Below are 25041 nucleotides of genomic sequence, written 5' to 3'. Positions count from 1 at the left end.
TCTCTACTACTAGAAATGCTAAGTAACAAAAGCAAAGCTTATGTGAAATAGGGAGCAATTCAATTCATTCATCTCTACAAAATCTCTCGTTCTATTACATGTTACATTAAATTTCAGAACTCTCCGGGGATATATACAACCTAACTACGGCCAAACATACCAAAGAATCCACCACGCTTCTTACTGCTGTCATCTTGGTCGCTAGAAGTGACTGGAGAAACCGCTGATGGGGAAGCTACATTGGCTGCGCCAGCTGTGTTTGATGAACGCCCCAAATCATATGAAATGTAGTTGAATGCAACATCAAATAACACCGGTTTGCTCAACACTGGCTGGATTCTAGGCGTCTTACTCAAGTTCACTAAATCCTTCAATTCAGACAATGGGTACTTGTTTATGTTTTCAATGGCGTACAACTTCTCTCTACTAGTAGAATCATAGGCAAATTGTGCGGAGATGTGCGCTTGTAACAACTTCTTGGATAACTCCTTTTTGAAGTCTTCAAACTCTTCATTGTTGGTCACCTGGTATGGGAACTCTTGGATCTTGTAAAACTCATCCTCCACCGATAAAACTTCATTCTCTATGTAACTGTAGATCTTTAATGCTTCGCCAAACTTGTTGTTGTACAGGAAAGATTCAGCCAAAACGATTTGCTTCTTGGCTGTGAAGTACTTCTCCAAGTTCTCCAATGAGGCAAATAAGTCTTCGTCATTATACACACCTGGTAAGTCTTTCAACTCCTGAGTTATAGAGATTATACCATTGAATAGTCTGTAAATATCTCTGTTGTTTTCAATGTCGTTTGTACTTGACAATTGATCAACAATCAATAAATCTCTCTTCAATCTTGTAAATAACAAATTGTAGCTGATATATGTTAGCAAGATGGCTCTATCTTGGACTTTTTCGATGTCGTCATCATCCTGATTCTTCTCGGAACTGGACGTGTGGATTTCTAAAACTTCAGTCCAGCCAGTGATCAATTTATCGAATTGATTGGCGTCGGTGAAGGCCCTCCAGTTGGTCTTGTCGTCATCTGTTAATTCCATCAATCTGTAGGCGATCTCATCATTGTATAAGTTAGCTTCGTGATCTCTCCAGGTCACAGATCTGATCAATTCAACGGAGGTGAAAAGCTCTGAAACAAAGCTAGGGTCGATCTTTTCTATGATTTTGATGGCACCATTCAAGTAAGGGAGTTTTCCATCGCGACAATGTTTGTGGGATATGGTCTTGAGGTCAGTAGTAGAACCAATTACATTGTCGTCCTGAGATACAGCGAGACTCAAAGATGGGTCCACCACAGTATCGAGCAATTCATTAACCAAAATCTTGTTGAATGCTTCTTCGTCCTCCTCATTATCCTCTTCCGACAATCCTACAGTTCTTCCCTCGCCTTCTTTCTCTTTCTTTTCCAATTGAGCATAGAGGAAGTCCAAGGCACACTTGGCAATGGAAAAGGCATTGAGTGCCAAAGCCCATTGCTTCTTGGCAATAGACAACTGTCCTTGTACCAAAGCGGCGTAGATGTAGATCTCGATTCTCTTTAAATCCGATTTTTCAGTGGCAGTTATCAGAAGAAGTTTCTGAGTGGATTGTAATGAACGCTTGATTTTGCTGATCATGAGATTCTTATAGGAAGCGACTTTTTCATTACTGATCTCGAGGACGTTTTTGATTTCCAAAGCGTACAAGTTGTCTCTTTCGGCAGTCAAGAGGAGAATAAGACCATACTTGTCATTTTTCTCGTAGTCTGCTGCGCTGATGGCTGAAGTTTTCTCCTTATTCTTGTAATCTTTGGTATCTTTTGTGATAAGATTCAACTCATGACGTAATTTATTTAACCGCTTGTTCAATCTCTTTCTTTGCTTGTGGTAGTCATCGGACGACACAAGATACGCGCTCATCCGAGCTCCAAGGGTTGTGTTGAGGGGGGAATCCATTTTGTGCTGTGCTGTATTCTATGTTTTCAATACCCACTACTGCCTTTCTGAACTCTTCTATTAAAAAGACAACGACCAGTGCCATTTACAACAAAAACTGACAGTTTTTTGTCGTCGTTCGCATTTTCACGAATCGTAATTTTCACTAACCAAAATTTTTAGTCGTCCAAAATTTTGGAGGGGAGATTTTCTGGTATGGTACTGTGAGGAAGTGAGAGAGTGAGAGTGAGAGTGAGAGTGAGAGTGAGAGAATGGTTTTTGGTGTGTGACTGAATGAGACTGAGAGTGAAGGAGACTCAGTAAGTGAGACTGGGGAAGTAAGGAAAACTGAATAGGAAAAACTAAGTAGGAAATACTGAGTGAGGAGTTCTTACAGTTAGTGAATGAGTAAGAGAGTGAGAGTAATTTGAGTGAGAGATGAATTTTAGTGAGAGAAGAATTTAGTGAATACTTTTTGTGAGAATGCTTTTGGGTGAGACTGTGTGAGACGGTGTGAATGAAAGAGACTGAGTGAATGAGAAAAACTATGTAGAAATACTGAGTAAGGAGATTCTTACAATAATAGAGTGAGCTAGTGAGGTGGTACTGAGTGAGATACTGAGAGTTCTCACTGGAGGGAGAAGATGTGGATCGCACGACTGCCCCAGGAAGTCTTGAGAGTACAGGAGAAGTCGAGAAGAGTAGAAATATTGTATGCTACATATTGCATAGACAGTAAATAGAGTTGGAAATGCCACATTACACTGTTTCGAAGCAATTGGAAGAAAAGTCGAGAATATGGTAAAAAAAAATATGTGTGTGGGTATGGGCTTCTTTGCCCTTTACCATAAATGGTCAGAACAGGATTAAAACAATGCATCTATATAAACAAAATATGTGGTAGCGCGGTAATCTTTACCTCTTCATGGTTGGTTTATTTAAAGCAAGATTGAAGACCTACTCCTTAATATCCCTTAGGAGTAACATTGCCAACACCCAAGAGCTTTACTTCAATTTTGCCAAACAACTTTCACAACTTAAACAAGAAAACTTCAGAGATCGAAGCCCGCCTCTTCTCCTACACATCCCCGCTCTGTTTCGTATTTTGCAGCTTCCCTGCTGCACTCTGCAACAACAGGCAATTTCATCCCCTTTACATCACCGTATTCATTTAATATTATATTATCTATAGAAAGAATGGTAAATAACTATAATTTCCCCGAATATCCACTCCTTTCTATGGTAGATATACACCAGAGAAAAGTTAATAATATTTTGGAATACGAGCCAGACAATAGCGGCAAAAAAATAACGAAGGCTTCGAATGATGCCGTAGTCTATTGCATCAGGGGTCCTTAATCTGTGAATAAATCCTAGATAAAGCGGTTTTTATTATCTCCACATTTGAAATGATCATTCACCATGCAGAATTATGATCCTTGTGGGAGGTTATCTCGAAGCAAAATACCCAGCAAGTGCACCGATGATTGCTAATAGAATAAGGATACAAATCAATACGAGCCACATCTTCTTCTTCCTATACGATTTGGCACTGTCTACAGCTTTGTACGTATGGCCCACTCCTTGCTCAATGTCAACTTGAGCATGATTTACATGCTCACTGATAAGTTGAACGTCTTGATCTTGGTCAATTACCAACTCTTCCATGTCAGCAAATAATTGGGTCAATTCGGCCATTGTCTTCTCCAACCTCAATATCTCACGGTGCCTAGCTTGAACATCTGTTAAAACCGTTTTGGCTTCTCCGCTTCTATTGGATTGCATTAGTGCCTGCTGGAAATATTGTTGACTGTCAGCACCGCTCTCAAGCACCGTCTTAACTTCTTCCTCGCTTGCATCAGGTTTAAGGAGTCTGTATTGTCTTTCAGTCTGGACCTTTGTTTCTTGCCTCTTACTTGATTCAATTCTTTGATATCTTTGGATGGACTCCATAAATTGAACCTTGACAGCCTCTGCTTGGTCTATTTTGATCTTATCTTTGGATAAAATAGCCTCAGTTTGAACATTCTTGATCCTTTTCTTCAAATCCATTTGCATAGAGTGCACTTCAGTAACCAAGCTTTCTACCTGCTTTGAACTAAAGTCAGCATCTTCGTCATACTCTAATTCGTGAACAAGAGTTTCCTGCTTATTGGCTATTAAATCAATTAAGTTAGAATATTGACCCAAAAAGCTTCTGATGTCTTGAATTTCGTTCATAAATGACATAAACTCTTCATCGTCGTAAGACATTGACCTTTCTTGTGAGCCCATCTCATACGAGTTTATAGTGTGATATTCTTTGTTCATATTCATTTTGCACTTGTACTTGATATTTAATCTGTTGCAGTCGATTAATAGTATTTCTTCATAGTGGAAATCATGGCTCTTTTTCGGTCTTTAAATATAATCTTCATCTGCATTACACCTTTACTTGGGTTTATCTATAAACACTTATAATAGATATGATAATAATATTTTTATGTAGTATCCAGTTACGTTTTTTTGATAGCATAAGAGATAATAAAATTAAAGAGGTTATTATGCAGCAGATAAAAAGAACTGACCCTCGATCTTTCTCGGTAAGAATAATGAATTCTTCCTATTGTTGAAGTCTTTATTTCACGTGGCTGAAAGGGAAGGAATTTTAGGTTGCGGTAGTATAAAAAAACTATAACGATATCTCTTTAGCTATTCGACAGCAAATTTCATCAATTTGCACCCTAATAGGGATAGTTTCTTATCATTTTTTTACCAATTTTGATAAATTCTTGCAAATATAGAACAAAGTTCCCCTTTTGCTCCATTGGGTCCCAACTTCGACTTATTTCAAATGACCAGTACAAATATCCTATTATTCGAAACACAAGGCATTTTTTTGTAAAGGGGTATATCTTTACTTAGCTAACTAAGTAGATAACTACTTGATATGTTCTAAGTAATATAGTCTCTAATATTGTCGCGGCATGGATGTTTAGTTTAAAGTCACGTGAAAGTAACATGACTTTAACCTCCAAAAATAGTACTTCGCCAGAAATTTCCTCTCGGTGGCCAAGCTGGCTAAGGCGCGAGACTGTAATGAGTAACTCAGAGTAATCTTGAGATCGGGCGTTCGACTCGCCCCCGGGAGATTTTCTTCTTTTTTTTTAAACTTGACTAGAAGATTCTTCATAAACCAGTATGTCTACAGATGAAAAGCCTCCAATCGGATTCTCCAAGTAATTTGTGAATCTTTTATGCATTTTCTTGTTTCTACTTCACAATTTCAAACGTCTTGTTCAAAAAAGTTACAGCTACAAGTTAACTCATAGGTGAAAGATGCACCGAATTGGATCTTATTATGGATCTGGAGTCAAATGAATTAGATTTTCACACGGATGAAGTAGATGCATTAAAAATGGGTAATAATGAAAGACATCGCTATAAAGTTAAATAATAGAGTATCTTGTAATGTAAAAAAGAATTGAATTTTTGCCCACAGGCTTGGACAGCCTGCAAAATGAATGAGATATGGTTCTAATTAAAAAAGTCATTAGTTTGGTTATAATGCAACGGAAAGTCATAAATGTTAGAACAGCTAAGTCCAATTAGCTGCCTGCAGCCACCACGATGAAGATGGACCCGATACAGCACATGCACACAATGCTAAATCCACTCCAAACAACGAAAGTATGGAAGAGAGGTGAAGTGTGGTAGCGCTGGAAGATAAGGTTGATACTGATCATGCTAAATATAAGCGAGAGCAACAATCCCATAATCAAGACCAAAATTAACCATAAGTTGTTAATTATTAAGAACTGGGAGTCGTTCTCATCAATCTTCATGAACACACTGTAAACAATACCAAGTTCAATTCCACTAAGGAAGATGGACAAGAGATTAAGTGAAAAGTATATGTATGACAATGTCTGATCATAGTCCAACTCGTATTGATACTGTATGTTAACAAACTTGTTCCGATTCAAAAATGAAGTAGGTTCTTCATTGATGGAATCATAGTTTGAAAATGAGGCGGGTTCATCGATGTTTAGAAATTTACTGTACGGGTTTTCATCGTTGTAGCCATGAGTGCCTGGGTATGCATGGGAAGGACGTTTACGCGAATATGGTAAGATAGGTTCGGTCTCACGATCCCTCTTTGTTATCTTGCGGAGCAGAGTAAGGACTCTATTCTTGAAGTTTATGAACTGGAGCACGACATTATTCAAGGGTGTGTTCTCATCATGCTCATTGTTCAATTTAAGGAAGATAGTGTAATCATACATGTCTTCCAAACCTTCTTCATCTGCCAAGTCATCGTCATCATCGACACCAAATTGGGATTGTCTGAATCTACTGAGCTCAGTTGGCGAAATTCCACGAAGTGCTTCGTTTTCATCCTGATCATCTTCTTCATCATCCTTTTGATTGTTAGTGAAGATTGAATGATTAGATAACCTAGTTGAACTAGCACTACCGAGGGAGTTGAACACAGCTCCATTTTGAGTTGATTGGCCTTGTTCTCCCCCTTGTGGCTTCAAGTAGAATTCAGGACAATGATCAGTACTCGTATACTTCATACGGTTGTCTAATGATCTGATAGATAACTGGTGTCTTAAGATCCTATTAGATTTTGCTTTTATCAATGAATTCTCTGAATTTAATTGCTTATTAAAATTTTCGATGTCTTCGAAGTTCTTCAACAAATTCAAATTTAACAAGTAGGTGTAATGATTATTCGCGTAGTCTCCTCTTGGTACAAGGTTGAAATAGCACGAGATCATATACTGGTAGAAGTTCAATTGCTTGAACAAATTCATGAAGTTGTTGTGCAAAATCAAGTTTTGAATCTTCTTTGGTAACTTTCCTAAAAGTGAATTGGAGAAAGTGTTGAATAATAACCCGTCTTTAACATCTATTTGCGTCTCCAATGAGTTCTCAAAGTTGCACAAATTAGAGTCATTAGAATAGAATGTTAAGTGGTTATGTGGGAACGTTTCAAAGTTGTTGTAGTAGTTGTCCGCTTCGTTTTCTTCCTCATCACAGAAGGAGAGTGATGAAGTATATTTGATACTATTAGTAGTACAAATTCCATGATCCAAAGTAACCAAATAATCATCCTGGTACTTCCTTTTAATTGTATCAGACGATGTCTTTGTTGTACCAGTCTCCTCGTTATTGGCTAAGATTTCGAGTTCTTCTTCATCGTCATCAACATCGTGATTAGATTTCTTAAGAATGTAACGAGCACGTTTGCAAATTAACTTCAAAGAAGGCTTGAGGTTGTTGCTGAGAATTGCGTCTATTGTCTTTCTAGTCAAAGGAGACACGTCATTAGTGTTGAAGTAATCGAATAGCTTTGATCTGATATCATCGTTCTTTCTATCAATCAAATGAGAGAGAAACAACTGAACGATCTCATTTGGCAAAATACAGTACGAGTATTTTCTTAAACCCCCAATATGAGCAATAACTATCGAAAATGATTGGTTCTTCTGGGTTATTACGAATGATGGTTCTCTGTACATGTCACTTTCATTTGTCAAGTAGATGTAAGAAAGAAGCGAGAATGAATTTTCGAATACCGAAGTAGTGTTCACTGTAGGAGTTGGTCTGGAAGTATCCTTAGGAGAATGAGACATTTCCAGTTCAGAGATTACACTGAAGCTATCTCTTCCCCCAATATTGTCAATACCTTCAGGACTGGCGTCCGTATTTATATTGTAGTTCTTGAAGTTGAGATAGATATTCAAATTGAGGATAATTTCATTAAGGGTGTTCGAATCATCTGGAATCAAACAGTTCAAACTGAAGTTCTTCTTAAGAAAGATCATCAAGTCGAAATTTGCGTCGGATGTGACTGGGTCCTGCTGAATGTGATAGTTCACCTTGGATTGTGCTTGAGCCTGAGCCGCCGACTCAGCATCGGCATAAGCTTGGAAGTTATGGTATGAGGTTATGGAAGGGTTCCTTGGCAAGATCAGGTTCTGGTACTGTGAATTCTGAGATAAAAGTGTGGAAGAAACACTATAAAGCGAGTTCTTACGATTTCTGAAACGGTCTTCGCTAGAAGTATCATGAATGAGGTGGTAAAAGTGCTTCTGCTCGTATTTGATTGACGTAATTATGTTTGTTAACTTAAGTGTGAGGTCAGACAAGTCGAAGTTGATGAAAGACATTTTGTTTAAAAGAAGATAGTTCTTGAGGTTGATCACAAACTTGACAGATTTCTGCTTGTCCTGGTTATAGTACTTGAGGAACTTCTTGAATATCTTCTTGACAGCGATTTTCTGGATGATAATGAATTTGGAAAGGTTTTTAAGGACGAGGGAAAGCTCGACTATTTGATAGAAAATCTCATCTATTTCAATAAGAATAGCTCTTAGCTTGCCCTTGGAAGACGTCTCAATACCTGTGACTAATTGGGAGAAGTATGAGTCGAAGTAATTGAACTTTCGTACCAATTCTCCATACTTTGTTGCAACGAAAAGATTGATGTAGTCGAAGTTTTCCACGAACAGTCTATGGAGTGGTTTGAGGTCCGTCAGTTTGGACTGTGTGATTTGTCTGATCTGGTACTTCAAGTCATTGTAGTCTATATTGTAACATCTCCATTCGGGGATCGAAAGATGCTGGAGGTTATTACCAAATTTCATGGAAACGGATGCAAGTTTTCTGGCGAGTTAGAGTTTTGTGCCGTGATGGAAAGAAATGTATTAAAATTAAAGGTTAAGGCTTACGTATGTGAAGATAGTAAACTGTGGTAGAATGAGTGTGCCGTAGAAATATGGTGTGGAGTTGAACCTTACTTCTTAGCTAATGCGATGGAGTTGGTTTGATGCGGAAAGTGCCTAACTACTGGGACAACCTCGAGAAAACGCCAAGGATAAAGATGTCGAAGAGATGTAGATAGCAATAAAGATAACAACTTGTGCCGAAACTGAAAGTCCGAGATCTTTTCGAGTTGGCTATGCAAATGAGTGAATACACTGACGTGTGGTGGGATGATGGCGGTGAGCAGATAAGGCGGTATGGTGACTAAACTCCTTGAACTGCTAATCCCACTGTATAATTCAACTGTGTGCTGCGGTCCACCGGTCCTTGTATCTCAAAATGTGGGGATTTCTTGCGAAGTCCTGTTTAAATATGGTTCTTACAATAACTGATACAAAAAGACACGAATACTCTACAAATACAAATGGCAGCTAAATCAACTCAATATATAGAAATTCATCTACTAAGGTTCTACATAGTAGGCACAAAGGCTTGAGATTGAGAATTTTTTAGTAATTAGAGTTTGCGATTACGAGCCAGCGGTCGTGCACAGAACGGTATTCACAGGCTAGAATTTTATTATCACACTAACCATTACCGGATTGGGATGTGAGTGCACATAAAAAGAATTTCTGCATAATCGTAAAATTGCAATTGTGCTTCACGCAGGTAAGAGATAGCCCACGTGGACCTTGGAAGTGGCCGCAAATAGCGAGATAGCCTTAGTTATTAGCACGCTGGACGTCGGTGGTCATGGCGACAGTGCTGAGAACTGATGTTTAGATCGTCGAGACGGACGGTAGGAGACGCACACACATGGATCTGGTGTAGTTGGCAGTAGGCTTGCATGACTATGACGTATGTCTAGATCATTTGGACCCCCTCCCCCCCCCCACGGTGATGCACTGGTGAAAGTTCTTGGGAGGCAGCCAAGGCTATTTTTCGAGGTTTCTTTAAGCGAACTCCAAGGGAGTTATCACTCACATATGTCTTGATCTTTTTGCCTTATCGTGAAATTGTTTTGAGCCCACTGTGACGTTCACAACAATTCAGTGTCCACTCGTTCAAAATTTCGATGCTCTCAAAGCAAATCTTCTGAATTCAGGGTCGTGTGCGTAGGGTAATAATAACGCAATCACATCAGCCTCAGAAAAGATGCGTATATACTGCAGACAAGAGCTGTTGCTGTCGTATTTTTTACTTCCTTCAATAAAGACGATATTTGACACTGGTGACAATGCCGGCATCACATCGGACCAAGCATGAGAAAGGCGGAATAAGGTACCGTTCCATTTGGGTAACAAAGCATTGAAATGGTCAACAATAGAAATCCTTTCGTTTCACCTGACCATTTAAGATTAAAGTTAGAATTGCAGGGTTGTGTCGTGTTCGTTGAAATGAATTCTCCCGTCCAATCTATAATTGGCCAAACTAGCATGTTTTGCCGGCTGGTAATTACTCCATATTTTTACTAAATAGTCGCTTTGCAGAGCCCCTGACAATCGTCACGATTGAAGTGATTTCTGTAGGTCGGCTTTATAACTTCCTCTTTTTCAATCAACTCTCTGATTGCAATATCCCGATGTAACACGATGTTGATAGTAACTATCACAAGCACATCTACTCTACAACCTCTTGTACAGAAGTCTTGTCCTCGCACAAGACTTGTTCCAAATTTTAAGTTTAGAATTCCCCACAGGAAGGAATTGAAACGACAATCAACAGTCTAAATGCGTGCAACATGAACTGGGAGTGTACGCTCACAATGCTGAACTTTCATACATGTTGAATTTCACTCGACATAGACCCCAACTACATGATTCAAAAATACTGATTTAACCATCCTACAATCGCTTATTATGCCTCGCGATTGTCGCAGGACACTTGCATCCGTATAGCATCGTGTTAAGAGAAATAGTGGGTGATTAAGCGTTAAGCTATCACTTGATGCCATGACTTGAAATGTTGCAGAGTACTGGAGCCACAAAACCCTATACTTTAGGTTTAGGGCGGGGATAAGCACTCAAGACCTCAACAGGAACTCCTCGATAACCTAAATTGGTCTTCAACTGTGGATAGACATTCCAGCTCTTGGGTTCGCCGACAGCTGCCGTGTGCTTGCACATATCCGAGCTCGACTATTTCAGCCTCCTTCCGTCTCTGCAATACAGGGTACATTAACGTCGTGTGCGGTTTAGAGCGCCCTCTTGTACATATTGCAGGGGTTGTCTCCTATATGTTTAAATGATTTTGTTATGTTACCTTTATTCACCAAAAGCCTGGTTTTGGTGCCTTCGTTTGTATTGAAAAATTTTCATGCATGCGTCTTGTCAAGAGCAGTTAGTGTTTAGAAGCATTACAATAAGTATGGTGTCTTCCCTTTTTAGTTACATTCTCGTGTGACATTAAGCTTTATCCAATATTGTATTGTTGCATAAAAACCAATCAATAAAAACCATGCCTATAGGCGGCACAGCTCTTTACCGTCTCTTTTCGGGTCACTATTCCTCGGCTGGTTTCTTATCCTCATACTCCATCCTCCCCGCTGCAGCACCTCTAATTGTTAGATTTAAAAGTACATCTCGTAGACATCAAAAATATCCGCCCCAAAAAAATTTTTTTTTTCCCGAGTCTACGATCTCATCTCTGTGGCTTCAATGACCTTCCTGGCCATATACAAGTATTGCTGCAAATGAAAGGACATGGTCGTTTACTGAAGTAGACGAGACTATGTCTGAAAAATATCGTTGATCCGCAGCAGACCATGCTGTACTATGGACTACGTCAAAATTATATATTAATTACATAGGGCCCCCGTGGTATAGTGGAGGCTCATCAGTAAAGCTTTAAACAAACTGAAAAATACCACATTTTTTGAATACAGTCGCCCTAAAAAGGACCTCAGTCTAGACATTAAACACCGTGGGAATATTTTATACAACCCAAAGCCATGACGACTAATAGTTTCTAATATTGAAAATCCTCAGTTCATGATCCACGGAGAAATATTTTTCATGCCATCGGCTAGTTTTAGAAACCGTTATATCTCTAGATTTGGTTTACGAAAGAAGCAATCCAGCATTTCTACCGCTCGGACACATTTATCCAAGGCGTTAAAACGTCATTCATTTGACATTTCCAAACTTAATCTAGAATATTAAAGATTGACGTACTTCTACGATGAGTGAGGCTTTAAAGGCGTTGATACGTCTATATGTCTAATGTATATCCTCTACAAATTACTTATTGTGGTGTCTAGTTGCTTTTACAAACACCGGAATCATTCCACCGGTACCAACAGCAAATGAGCGATGACCCAAGACCAATAACTGTGCCCTAATGGAGCCTGAGTGACTTGTCAAGCTGATGATGGAGTCCTCGGGATTCTCATTAAAGATTTGCTGCAAATTTTTATTGATTCTGAGAGACTGTTCAGCCACCGTCTCACGGTAGTCGTCCTTGTAGTAGATATCTTCCTCGGAGAAACCAGTCTCGATTCTAAATCCTTTTGGCTCGTATTTTTTGGCAATTACTCTTCTTGGAGATCTCTTGTCGCAAGTATGGACACCAGTTGTTTCTCTCAAGTTCTCTTGAATCAAAGGTTGCACTTTCTTCAAGTCAACAATATCTCCCCAGGTATTGATCAAGGTATCTATCGATCTGCTTAATGGGGACACAAACCACTTTGTAGGCAAGATTAAGTCGGTTTTGCCAGATTTGTTATTCAGTAATTCTTGTTTCCATACAGCTGCATTTTCTTGTGCTTGCGAAATGCCCAACTCGGTCAATAATGGATCTGGACCCCACACAATTTCTCCGTCACCATTCAATTTGGACCAATATTCGTTCCATGCCTTATCACCGTACTTGCTGTGAGCCAAGTTGTGGAATCCCTGTCCATGTCTAGCTAAAAAGAAGATCTTGTAAGATTCGTCTTCACTCAGCTGCAAATTCAATGTGGCTAATTTGGTAGTGATTTCATCCCATGACTCAAGAATACCAAAATGCTCGTTCAAATAGTTGAATTTCAGCTCGTCTGTTTCCTTCAATGACTGCTTGAAAACGCCTGGCACAACCTCGAATTTCCAGTAAGAAGATAACGAAGCTTCTAAAGTCTTCAATTCGTCTTGATACTCTTGAGCATCTGTGGATGAAAGATGAGAGTCTAGGACATCCAATTCGCTGGGTTTTGTAGCCATTTTTTTGCTGTTTTTTTTCTTACGATATTTACTGCAACAATCTAGATTACACACGGATTAACTGCTTCTATATAAACTTCTAAATTCTATTTGTTACAGCTTCTCTAATACGTTTGAATACCTTCATTACACCACTTGCACGTTTTCACGTTTTACAATATTTCCCGATTGGTAAGAGTTACCCGGACCTGATAATAACTTAAGAACTCAAGAAAAGATCCGTGCCGCAAATATTGCCAACTAAAACATCCAAACCGCCTCAGTTCGGTCCAAGATCCTGGGAATTGTCTGAAGGGGTGTCCTATGGATGTCTGAACTTCATTTAGAAACATCTACCATCTACGATGATCTGTTTTCATATATAGAACTCCCATTAAAATGGCTATAAAACTTCTATTTTTTAATGGGTGATATTCTCCAGCGCGATTGCTTTGTTAAGACGTTTTCCTTTATGTGGGCAACAATCAGCAGCGACAGAGAACACGTCACATGTCAGGGGTGGGTAGGATAAACATGAAGAGTTCAGGATCTGGGACCGGGAGCCAGGGTCAAGTTAGCTACGATTAACAACACCCAAAAGTTCAATCTTTTGCATCCTGATTGTCTGATTGTCTGATTGTCTGTTTTCTGTTTATCTGACCGCAGGGCATCAATACTTATTGCAGCCATCGCCAACATTCCGAGGTGAGTGTTCCATACCTCGGGGAGCCAACACGCGAGAGTGGCAGCGATAGACAATTACAGTTCACTCTGGCACATAATGGGGAGTCGGTTTCTGTAGGAATTTTGTATTGTTCCAAAGAGAGCCTATTGGGGTACGTCCATAGAAAGGGGCCAGGGAGCGAACCCAATAATAAAAAAAGATAGAGAGTGCACTCAGTGAGGTCCTATGACCGCTTGGATGAGTAGAGATAAGTAAGTGGGTGGTATGGGTGGTATTGGGTATTTTATTATTAAATATGTTAGTATTAAATATGTTTAGTAGACTAGGGCAAAATTCTGGTTTCCAATGGCAATTTGCAGCGATTTTTCTTGTGGTTGTAGATATGTATGTAGCTATGTCATATCTCTAATGTGTAATTCTCTCTCTATTTTGAACGGTCTCTCTCTATTTTGAACGGTCTCTCTCTCTTTTGGACAGCCTCTCTCTCTCTCTTTTGCACTGTCTCTCACTTCCACACTACTATCTTAACCCATAAGCAAGTAAGCTACCATAACGAAGCTACCATAACGAACTTTTTTTTTATACCACCACCTAAATCTATACCAAACCAACTAAAACCACCACTAACACTCACCACCTTCACCTATACCACCCACACCACCCACACCACCTACTCACCACTACTCACCACTACTAACCACCACCAATTCTTACCCACCACACACTCACCCACCCACTACACTGAATCCAGGGCGGTCGTGTGCAAACCACCCTCTCCTCCGTCAAAATTTCAATCCTCCGTTCACTCGATCGATCGCAAAGCGGTTTTGTTGTAAAACCAGTAATTGTGATAGATAGTGATTGCAGTGGTAGATACCAGTAGAAAGCACTCTATAGTTTGTATTGAGATACGAGAGAGAGTCAAGACGAGAAGAAAAACGCCGATTGTTTATTGTTTTGATTAAGGACCTGAAGAACCGCTCTGTATTGTCTGTAGATACAGTGTCCTATTGTATTTGTGTGTACTGGTATTAATTGGCGGGTAAAAACCAGAAATTCGAAGAAGACCAAAGTTTGACATCACCGACTTGCTTCATCGACAGAAACCAGAAATCGCCAACGAAGTCAACGACACGCTTGTGGTATAGCATAGATTTGGCAATTCACAACGGATTCCAACACATCCAATAGCAATAGAAGAAGCATTTATTGTTGTGTATTATCATTAACGGACGAAACAAAGCAAAAGAATAGCATCTGTGCAAATTTCACGCTAATTCTTATTTGTTACTAGTTCCTCCACCACCATACGACTAATATTGCGACCGTTTGCTCCAGAAATTCCTGTTTCATTGTTATTGAAGTTCGAAACATCATTGGCTTCATTCTAGCACAGCATTGCCGTTTAAAGTTACTACATTGAACTATCATCTTGCTACGATTTGCTTCTAAGTACTTCCAAGCAATTTACACTTAATCCTTTAAGCCAGAACATTTCCCCACTTCACATATATTTTCATCTGTCATAATGGATAACTACAACGACGACCTCTACCCCCTCGCTCTCCTTATGGACGAGCTCAAGCACGATGACGTCTCCAACAGAGTGGAAGCCATGCAAAAACTTGATAACATCGCCATTGCTCTTGGCCCGGAACGCACTCTTAAAGAGCTTTTACCATTCTTGAATGACGTAGCTCAAGACGACGAAGAAGAAGTTTTTGCTGTGTTAGCATCCAAGTTGGGTGATTTCATTCCTCTTATCGGCGGCCACGAACACTGCGAGCCTCTTATTCAGATTCTCACCATCTTAGCGCTGATGGAAGAGCCAATTGTGAGGGACAAAGCCATTGACTCCCTAAATAAGATTGCAGAAGACCTCACCAAAGAGGAAATCAACGGTATCTTCCTCACCTTAATCCGTAGCCTTTCTCAAGGCAACTGGTTTTCCAAGAAGATCGCATCTTGTGGTTTATACAAGGCTGTGATTGTCAGAGTAAACGCTCCAACACGGAAAGATCTTTTGAACTTATATTTAAAGCTCGTCACTGATGACTATCCGATGGTCAGAAGAGCCGCAGCAACCAACTTGCCCCGCATTATCAATCTTCTTACAGAGTTCACTGAGAAGAACCCAAGTGATTCAAACAAGATTAACAACGAAGACTGGGAAATCATTTCGAAAATGTTCCAACACTTGATTAATGATGACCAAGACCTGGTAAAATTCTTAAGTATTGATGTGTTGATAGCAATTCTTGAATTCTTCCAAAAGATCCACGAGACTAGTTTCAACTCAGATTTCTTAACTTCCGCCTTGAAATTGATCAAAGACGAGAGCTGGAGAGTCAGGTATACTGCCGCAGACCGTTTCACCAAGATAGCAGCTAACTTTACCAGCGAAGAGAGTGACCTTTTCCAGTTGATTGAGCCATTCATCGCGCTTATGAAAGATAATGAAGGAGAGGTCAGGAAGGCCATTGCCAAGCAATTGCCGTCATTCTGTCAATTGCTCACTAAATACCCTTCTAGCCGTACTATCGTTCTTACCAAGATCATCCCAGTTGTCAACGAGTTGAGCCAGGACGCTCAAGACAACGTGAGAGCATCATTGGCATCTACAATTACCGGTTTATCTCCTATCCTCGAAAGACAAGCCACAATCGACAAACTTCTCCCCATCTTTTTGGTTATGTTGAAGGATGAATTTCCTGACGTACGGTTGAACATCATCTCCAATCTTTCTGTGGTGGATGAGACGATTGGAATCAATCTTTTATCTACTAACTTGCTTCCAGCTATCACAGAGTTGGCGCAAGACTATAAATGGAGAGTGCGTTTAGCCATCATTGAATATATCCCAAAGCTTGCTAACCAGCTCGGTGAGTCATTTTTCAACGATGAATTACTCTCATTATGTATGTCATGGCTCTGGGATCCAGTATTTGCCATTAGAGATGCAGCAGTTAACAATTTGAAAGAGTTAACAGTAATTTTTGGTTCCAACTGGGCCAACACTGAGATTATCAATCGTTTATTAAATAACGACGATAAAATCGATGACGATGACAAGATTGACTATTCTAACTTCATCATTCGTATCACTTGTCTCTTTGCGATCACAAAATTGATTCCTGTGATTGACTACCCTATCATCATCAAGAAGGTCTTGCCCTTCATCAACAGCTTGATCACAGATGGTGTACCAAACATTCGTTTTAATGTTGCTAAATCGTATCTCTTGCTTGTGCAAACTTTCGTTGCCAACAAGAATAAGTTGCCAGTGAAAGATGATGAGTTGCGTAAGTTAGTCAACTTAGAAATCTTACTGAATCTTGAAAAGTTGCAGAATGATGAGGACGTGGATGTGAGATTCTACTCAAGCAAGAGTATCCAAGGTATTAACGAGTTGATGGCTTAGAGTCAGAGGTGTATGTCAGAGATTCTGCAAAGTGAAACGCAGCTTCTAGAGATATTTCTTCGAATGAATATACTAGTTTCACACGGGTGTTCTTGAAATAGAAAAGAGTACATGTCATTAGGGAGTCCGCAAAATCTGCCAAAAGAGAACAGTCGATGTTCATATATAATAGCACATAAAGCCCAGTACTTTGTATTCAGTTCAATGTTGATTCGTTATTGTTTGGTTTATCGTCTGACTCCCTCTTTGTCCAACAATAGTCATTATGTAACTGGTGCTTCAGCTTAATTCCACAGTTGTTACACCGTTTATTCTTTTCCTATTCTGAAATTAATATTTCGTTTTTTTAAATATACAGAAATTTATGAAATGAGTTTTGTAGGAACTATTCAATTCTTTCTGCGGTAGAACGGTAGCAGGGTGGTCAAATTTCCCAACCAAACTTAACTTCATATCAGTAACCCTTCAGCTTTGCGGACAATCGGCCCAACAAAGTGTCTTGTACTACTGTTCTACATCTACATTCAAATCAAAGAATCTAAAATCGTGAGCTCGTGAATAGACACATAGTCTCTTGTATCTTAATAAATAATCATAAAAAATGAGAGTCATATATACAATTAGTAACCTTCAAGCCATGTTTAAGAGGATGACTTATTTCTTTCCGCTTTTGTCTTCTCCAACTTCTCAAAATCAAAGTCAAAGGAAGCACCGCATCCACAAGCCGTCGATGTGTAAGGAGAATCAACAATCTTGAATGAGGATCCGATCAATTCCTTTGTGTAGTCTAGCTTTGAATCCTGTAAGATTTCGAGAGAGGAATCATCCAATATGATCTGGGCAATATTTCCAGTATTATCTATGCGCTTGAATACCAACAACTCGTCATCTTCGTCCTCGGCCAACTCTTTCTTCAAATCAGTAAGATTCAAATTGTACTGGAATCCGTGGCATCCACCACTTTCTACACCTATCCTCAATGCCGAATCGGGGTTATTATCGTTTACTGAGATCGAGTTGAGCTTGTCGCTAGCACGCTGTGTTATAGCGATATGCAAATCGGTCTTTCCATGAACCAATTTCGTGGCGTTGAAATCGTCGATGTCTTCTTGCGGAACATTTGGTTGTTGTTCGTGCTTTGTTTGCGAACCGGTTGCTGGGGTTCCTGGTGCCTTTGGAAAGGCAAAAGATGATGCTTTGAACGCTTTCGGAGCACTTCCAGTGCTATTCCCTGTGCTGGCACTTCTAGAAGTGCTATTTGTTGCTGTTCCACCAGTTGAGTACAACTGGACTCTCAGTATCGAGTATTCCACCGGTATTTGACTGTGAGATGGCTTGAGAAGGGCCGATCTTTTCAAGTTTCTGACCAAAATTGGCCGCCTCAAAACGTTTACTAGCATTATGATATAATTTAAATACTATGTATCACACTTTAAGCTTCAAACAACTCCAAAGTAGTGCCAATATTCCCTTCTCCATAAAGAAAGAAAGCTTACAAATAATCGAATTTTAGTGGTTATAAATTTTTTGGTGAGCGGAAATAATGATAGGGAGTATGCAGTACCGGTTCGAGTCCGAAGTTCGAAATTGCAGCAATCTTGTTGGGGATGGGTCGATATGAAAGAGATGGTGGGACGTAAGAGGTAAAAATAATGGGTGGATAGTATCTGGATGGAGCCAGTAGTAGTTGGCGTGGTGGGTTTTGGGAGAAAAAATGGACTAAAATGGGAGAAATATAGCCCTGTGTGGCAAAATGTCCCTTCTTAATGTATGGGAAAATTCGCAGCCTCTATATGTAATAAAGAAGAAAGTTGAGAGTGGGGAGTATTGAGAGAGACGTTATTGGAGAAGACCCATAGTCGACTGGTTCCGTTACATGAAAGGGATAAACCTCCCCTTCCAGCATGTGTTGAGTTTCGCAATGTTCTTTTCATGGCCAGTATCTGTGTCCCATGATAAGTGCTCTCTCGGGAGATCTTTTGTCGAAGTCTGTTCTTGTCGAAGTCTCCTCTTCTAGCTACAACAAAGCCTACAAATTTCTTTTGACTAAACGTTACAAATCAACTGTAATTGTATATACACATATATATGAATGGACTAGTCTCCACCCTACTCGACTAGCTGCTTAACGGTACTTGTCATCGGAAATTCTCCAAGTTGGCAAGAGATCCAAGTGCTTCCAGTTCTCCTTTGGTCCTTCCATACCTAACGAAATGTATCTCCAGTACCAGAAGGAATAGATGACACCAGCATAAGCAAGGGCGTAGATAAAGGCGCGCGCAATCTTAGCCTTGGAAGAGGAGTTAGGTTGGCCTAATGGAGATGTGAACTCCTCAATTTCGTAACATAAAATAATCATGGCGAAGTAAAGTGCTGGCACATAATGGTGAACATATGTAACTCTACCCATGATGACGAATGGCATAAAGTGCAAACCCCAACCGAACATAGGGTAGATACCACCCATCAAGAACTTTCTCAACTTGTTTGGTTTGTCAGGTGGGAAGTCTACAATTTGTCTTTGCCATCTGATCAAGAACCATAAAGTGACGATAGCGAAGTTGACAACAGCAACAGAGGAGGCCCAAGTATTGAATGGAGAACCAACAAGGAAATACTTAACCTTGTTACTGGCCCAAGTACACATTCTAATACCAACATTCAAAGTTGGCCATTGCCAAGCTTCGGAAGCCAAGTCATCTTGCTTGTCACCATCTGGAATCAAAGCATTGTTGGTAGCCATCATGGCCAAGTTAAGTTGGATGAAATCACGCATGAAACGAGTCTTTGGTAATTTAAAGTCTGCTGGAGCTGGTGGAAGAATTTCATTTCTGTTGTTTTCGATGTTCCACCAAGTGCGCTTGTCCTTCTTGAATGGGTTCTTGTAACACACAACTTCACCTTGTCTGAAACCCCATTGAGGCAAAGAAACACCGGTGACACCTAAGTAACAACCCAAAGCTTGCGACTTGAATCTGATTGAGGTGGTTAATGGGTGAATACGTAACTTATCTTCATTAGATTGTTGTTCGGCAACTTCAATAATCCAGTTGTCCTTGACATCACCGATTGTCATGTTACCATAACATGCAACTTCCCATTGAGCCTTAGTGACTGGAGCTGGAATTTCGTGAGTGTGCAAGTTTCTACCTGTCTGTGGGTGCATGATTCTAACAGACATACCGTCCAAGATGTATTCAATTTCGGTGTTGTTGTTAGAAGTATCGTAGGCAGGTTCACCTCTTGGTCTTTGGAATACCCAGTTATTGTTAGAATCCTTGTGTCCATAGGTGGTGACTTGTTGTTGCTTGGAGCCTTCTGGGAAAGTTTGAACGTGCGAGTGCAAAAGACCGCCGGAAAGACCTTGGTTCTTCAATGTAACGACGGAATGGGCAATGGTAACCTCTCTAGGTCCACCACCGACATCAGAACCAACAAGGTTGGCCTGGAAAAGCGAGGACATGTTAGCATCACCAGTTCCTGACTTGTACAAGAGGTCAAAGTGAACCTTGAAAGAAATCAAGAAGATGGTGATAGGGATCACAATGAGACCAAGGGTTCTGGCGAGCCAATGTTGGGTGTATCTCTTCCATGAAATGGTCTTGTCTCCGAGCTTGGTCCAAAGATCGACAATTGTGTAGATTCCGACTAAGGTAGTGACGAAAAGACCCACCATCTTAACGGAACAAGTACATCCAATTGAGAAACCGGTGAGAAGAAGCCATTTCCACCACTTTCTGGAAAATTCTTTCTCCCTGGTGTTGAAGTTGTTGAAACGAGAGAAACAGAACACTGTAGCAACAGTGAAAAAGAGAAGCATAGAATCCAAAAGAATAAACTTACCAAGAGTGACGTAGGAAAGCTCCAAGGTGACCATCAAAGTGAATAACCAAGTTGTAGCGATGGAGAATCCGATCTCCTTCATGGTATAGTATGCGAATGGAACACAAAGAGCAGAGAAAGTAGCATTGAATAAACGCATTTTGGTGTAGTCAATGTAGTCTGGGTATTTTTCACCTGATGGGAAGTCCCAGGAACCGTTGTAACCGGCCAAGTAACCAGAAAGACCAATGAGCATTTTACCCAAAGGTGGATGGACATCGTGGTAGAACTCGTGTCTCAAGTAGTACGAGCCAAACTTACCGAAATGGGCTTCGTCCCACACCACGGAATCGTTAATGCTAATACGATAGAAACGGACAAAGAATGAGAGGGCTGTGAAGAGAATGGGTGCAAGAATGGCTTCAAGCTTTTTGAGCGACGTGTAAAAGTCTTTGCTGTCCTCCAATTGGGCTCTTTTGGCGTCTGAGGCATCGACAACATCGGCATCTTCGACACTATCAACGGGGTTGTTCAAATCGGAGTTTTCCTCGGATTCTTTGCCCTTTCTTTGACGGAGTGTGTCTCTTGCCGAGTCAATACCGGACGCAGACATGGTTTTGTATGGGTGTAGGGTGAACAACAGGGGGAATGAAAAAGCAGCAAAAAAACGGGTCTCAAGGAGCAGGGGGCGGCTAGTGAGTTTCTAGGGCTGATTCTGCTCTGATTATCGTCCAAGCCGGGGCACAATTGGGTGGTTGAAGGGTTGTTGGCTCAGAAGAAACTAATGATGATAACCGCTCAACTCTTGTTTCTTAATTATGGAGACCCTCTCTTTTTCGCTGGAGTGTATATAGGTTAGAGAATACGTGTTTTTTTGAGTGTGTGTTGAGGGAGTGTGTAGAGGACAATGAGAGTGTTGTAGGTGGGATATGAGTTGGTTGTGTTGGCAGAGAGGAAATGGGGTGGTGTGGTTGAGGAGGGAGGTGGAGGTGGAAATGATGAAAGAGGAAAGAGGAAAGAGGAAAGAGGTGAAGGTGGAGGAGGTGGTGGTGGTGGGGAAGAAAGGTATTGTTAGAAATGTAGAGAAATGGCAGGTGGTTATTGAGATCAATGTACAAGTGGGAGAGTCGTAGATGTTCTCAATATTTCAATTGGAAGCGATTTGGATAGGTGGGGATGATATCTCTATGAGACTCGATGGAATGAATACTGTCAATATGTGTAGTGGGGGTCACGTGCACCTCCCCCAAGTGGGACATTTTCCGAGAATTCTTGGAACAATCACGATATGTGGAGCGTTAGGTGCATGGCGAGGGAGTGCAAATAGCATGGAACGAGTCTTTGATTCCAACGTGCAATGCCATATTCGGAGATCGTTCGAGGAATGATGTTCTTTCGGGCATTCGCTGTTCTTTAGAGAGACGGAGATCGTGGGTCACGTGAAAAGTGAAAAATGAAAAATGAAAAATGAAAAATTAAGATCTTGTCGATGAGGTAATAAACTCGAGTTGATTATGTAAGCATAGTTAGTTCGTCTTGTTAGGAGTCTTTTGATTACACTTGTTTACCTGGGAATGAACTTGGGATTAGGTTATAGATGTATGTTTATGATACTGAATACTAGATCTTAAAGGAGAGATAGAGATTAGTTGTGAAATCGCTTATTTGCAATTGCCTCTATAAATTTGTATTTTCGTGGTAGTCTCTACCAAAGAGCAGTATTCGTATATTTCTTTATTCTCTTGTCTATGCTTCATTTTATTCCCTTATTATGTCGTTGAACTCGTTCCTAAGCGTTTATTAAGTAAAACCGTATCAGATGCTCTTTAACTACCATAATCTATTTTAAGCGCTCTTTATTGCCTCTACTGCAAGGTCTGTTCATTGTAAACGGACTCCAATAGAAACCAGACGAGTTCATCTTTGAGAAGTGAATTGGAATCATTCAGGAACCTGTCACCAAATATCTTGAACTTACCCTCTATGGAAATGTTCACCACATTAGTCGTGAGCTTCACGATCAGCAAATTGTCGAAGTTAATAGTGCTAGACTCCCTTAAGAAGTCATTGACAATTGTTGTAATATGTAAAGGTGATTCATGTTCGTTACTTTGTTCCTCTTCTTCATACTTATCAATAAACTTGGTAATGTCCTTGCGAGGGATATTTACCAGTATGTTCCGTAGATTGCTGTTAATTATGGGCCCGCTGGCAAAGGCAGACACTTCTTTGCCTAACGCGTATGTTATATCCAAATCTCCTATGAGCTCGTCTACCCATCGTATCTCGGTGTCAACTCTTGTCTCACGGAAGCCCTTTATACCATTGAATAGCTCATTAGCCAATGAACCAATGTACCTGTCATTCATTCTATAGTTTTTAATCACCATCGAAGTGGAGCTCTCGGGCATATTCTCGAGCAATGACAAGATAAACTTGTTGGTTCCAGCATGAGTGCCACTACTGGCCACTCGATTTAGTATCACGGTATTAAACGTATTAGGATTAGGTGTGTCTCCATCTCTATTCACAAAAACAAACACTTGACGGGGAAGCTGAAGTGCCCTATTTGCTGTCTTTATGACGAGATATTGTATAGAATATACGTTGTTTCTTCTGTATGTATTTCTGAACCCAAAAATCACCTTTAACTCTGGAATGATATCTTTATATGTATTGAATCTCGGAATGAGTTCTGCTTCCACATCTGAGTTCTTCTGTGTTCTATATATATGGAACAACTGTTTAGCTATGTTGTTCTTTAGATAAGATGTTTGTGCTGGCGAAAGAGAGAAACCAGATGATACTGAAGTTCCCGTTGAAGAAGGTATCAATGCCTGGTTTGACTTGTAGAGTTTGAAAGTCTGATTTAGAAAAAGATTGGTTATATCCCTCGGGTCATTCCCCGGCGAATCTGTCGCACTCATGTCTGTTTTACTGCCTTTGTGAGGAAGATAACTATTCCTTGAAAGTACGTTTGCAATCAAAAGATTCTTTGTTTTGATGCTTCCTGTTGGGCTGTCGCGAATCAAAACTGCGACAAACCATTTACGACACAATTACGTATGTAATGGTACAAGGCTTTGTTTACAATTGGTTATCTCTAATAATTTATTAGTTATTTAAGTTTGTATTATTTTAGCTCAGAATAATAAGATTTGAAGGAAAAATCCATGAATTCCGTATAGAATTTGCAATAATTCTGGACTTTGACATCCCAGTCTATTCCAGTCTCTTAATTAGTATCAATTTGTAGTATTTCAGGTATTTTTATTGTGTTCTATGTAACATACGTATTGTGTGTTATGTGTTATGCACCTTCCTAACACATGAGCTGCCAAGGTTTGAGGTTTTTATCTTCGTACTTTATTTCACTCAGGAGGGTGAATTCGTGGGGTTTGCACTGGTGGTGCAAAAGCCGTTCGTGGGGTCCTTGAAATAGTGCTATTTGTAATATTTCAGTTTCTTTTCTTTTATAGATCACGGCTGGGATTTGAGTTCAAGGGCATTGAACTGCCCAGTTGGGTGTAGTCTGGTGTGCAGTTTAATATTGTGTTTTTTTCATTTGTCATCGGTTTCTGAACCCCGTCGCTTGTACCTCAGTGCTTGGTTACTGCGTTATCGCAGATTAAACTAATCATTAATGTAATCGCCGTGAACGGTGGGATTGTGCTACTGATACTGTTTATTTTATAAGAATTTTGCTATCAACTCAATTCTTCGTGGACCAAGATAATATTAGACAATTTGTACCACTACCTAGCCACTCTGACCGTAGTTCCGCGGTCTATTGTATCAAATAACCTTACTGATACGGTTTGGCATTTTTGTTCCAGAAATCTTAATTTGATTTTGTTCTATAAAATATACTCTGAATAATGAACCTCTCCAGTCAGGAGTGGAATGCTACCACCGACGGTGTGTTCGAGTCCACTTTCGGCAATAAACATGGGTTAGCTGTTTGTAGAGCATTTCAGATCACTTCAGAAAGTTGTAGAAATGTTACAAAAAGGTATCTAACTCCTTGTTTCACTCTCTCGCAGTTTAGAGACTTTCTCCTCAAGTAAATCATAAATTATGAAAGAGCCCCACCCAATTGGATTTGTATTGCGTTCTCTACAGCCGTGCCGCTTGTGGCAGTAGCACGATGACCGTCATATATGGATGCTAGGGCCTTATTTCACTTCTCTAGTCTATTCAGTCTATTCTCCATCCATCTTGGAACTTCCCCAATCGCATGTTCTGAGAGTATTACTA

The 25041-nt window shown here is 40.1% G+C and overlaps 8 protein-coding genes and 1 non-coding gene across 9 annotated transcripts; 2 read left to right on the top strand and 7 right to left on the bottom strand. All coding sequences in view use genetic code 12, as the record gives it.

Annotated features, from left to right (window-relative positions):
- Positions 1 to 140: 140 nt before the first annotated feature.
- RJT20DRAFT_90481 (signal recognition particle subunit) lies at positions 141 to 1910 on the bottom strand (the record flags this gene model as incomplete). The annotated part of the gene is made up of 1 exon (XM_064921321.1): positions 141 to 1910. One exon carries the CDS (start codon positions 1908 to 1910, stop codon positions 141 to 143), a length of 1770 nt encoding a protein of 589 aa, XP_064777762.1.
- Positions 1911 to 3245: 1335 nt separating this feature from the next.
- On the bottom strand, positions 3246 to 4330 carry RJT20DRAFT_21931 (t-SNARE). Its single transcript, XM_064919294.1, has one exon. The coding sequence runs from the start codon at positions 4239 to 4241 to the stop codon at positions 3375 to 3377; it is 867 nt and encodes a 288-aa protein (XP_064777761.1). The 5' UTR covers positions 4242 to 4330; the 3' UTR covers positions 3246 to 3374.
- Positions 4331 to 4966: 636 nt separating this feature from the next.
- On the top strand, positions 4967 to 5056 carry RJT20DRAFT_t13. The gene has a single exon. It is a non-coding gene; the product is annotated as a tRNA-Tyr (tRNA).
- A 456-nt stretch (positions 5057 to 5512) lies between these two features.
- RJT20DRAFT_91607 (uncharacterized protein) lies at positions 5513 to 8560 on the bottom strand (the record flags this gene model as incomplete). The annotated part of the gene is made up of 4 exons (XM_064921384.1): positions 5513 to 5963; positions 6189 to 7503; positions 7609 to 7839; positions 7963 to 8560. The coding sequence occupies 4 exons, from the start codon at positions 8558 to 8560 to the stop codon at positions 5513 to 5515; spliced, it is 2595 nt and encodes an 864-aa protein (XP_064777760.1).
- A 3318-nt stretch (positions 8561 to 11878) lies between these two features.
- Positions 11879 to 13138, bottom strand: RJT20DRAFT_21913 (putative phosphomutase). Its single transcript, XM_064919293.1, has one exon. It carries the CDS (start codon positions 12875 to 12877, stop codon positions 11918 to 11920), a length of 960 nt encoding a protein of 319 aa, XP_064777759.1. The 5' UTR covers positions 12878 to 13138; the 3' UTR covers positions 11879 to 11917.
- A 1931-nt stretch (positions 13139 to 15069) lies between these two features.
- TPD3 (protein phosphatase 2A structural subunit) lies at positions 15070 to 16962 on the top strand (the record flags this gene model as incomplete). Its single annotated transcript, XM_064918171.1, has 1 exon — positions 15070 to 16962. One exon carries the CDS (start codon positions 15070 to 15072, stop codon positions 16960 to 16962), a length of 1893 nt encoding a protein of 630 aa, XP_064777758.1.
- Positions 16963 to 17499: 537 nt separating this feature from the next.
- Positions 17500 to 18528, bottom strand: ISA2 (Isa2p). The gene has a single exon (XM_064916390.1). The coding sequence runs from the start codon at positions 18360 to 18362 to the stop codon at positions 17604 to 17606; it is 759 nt and encodes a 252-aa protein (XP_064777757.1). The 5' UTR covers positions 18363 to 18528; the 3' UTR covers positions 17500 to 17603.
- Positions 18529 to 18651: 123 nt separating this feature from the next.
- On the bottom strand, positions 18652 to 21608 carry PMT2 (dolichyl-phosphate-mannose-protein mannosyltransferase). Its single transcript, XM_064916389.1, has one exon. It carries the CDS (start codon positions 21395 to 21397, stop codon positions 19088 to 19090), a length of 2310 nt encoding a protein of 769 aa, XP_064777756.1. The 5' UTR covers positions 21398 to 21608; the 3' UTR covers positions 18652 to 19087.
- Positions 21609 to 22523: 915 nt separating this feature from the next.
- On the bottom strand, positions 22524 to 23802 carry RJT20DRAFT_125057 (uncharacterized protein). Its single transcript, XM_064916388.1, has one exon. It carries the CDS (start codon positions 23709 to 23711, stop codon positions 22650 to 22652), a length of 1062 nt encoding a protein of 353 aa, XP_064777755.1. The 5' UTR covers positions 23712 to 23802; the 3' UTR covers positions 22524 to 22649.
- Positions 23803 to 25041: the final 1239 nt, after the last annotated feature.

This window comes from Scheffersomyces xylosifermentans, assembly GCF_036884685.1.
Source record: "Scheffersomyces xylosifermentans strain CBS 12540 chromosome Unknown RJT20scaffold_1, whole genome shotgun sequence".
Lineage (NCBI taxonomy): Eukaryota > Fungi > Ascomycota > Pichiomycetes > Serinales > Debaryomycetaceae > Scheffersomyces > Scheffersomyces xylosifermentans.
The sequence above is the reverse complement of the archived record's forward strand: the minus strand, read 5'-3'. Positions and strand labels throughout refer to the sequence as shown.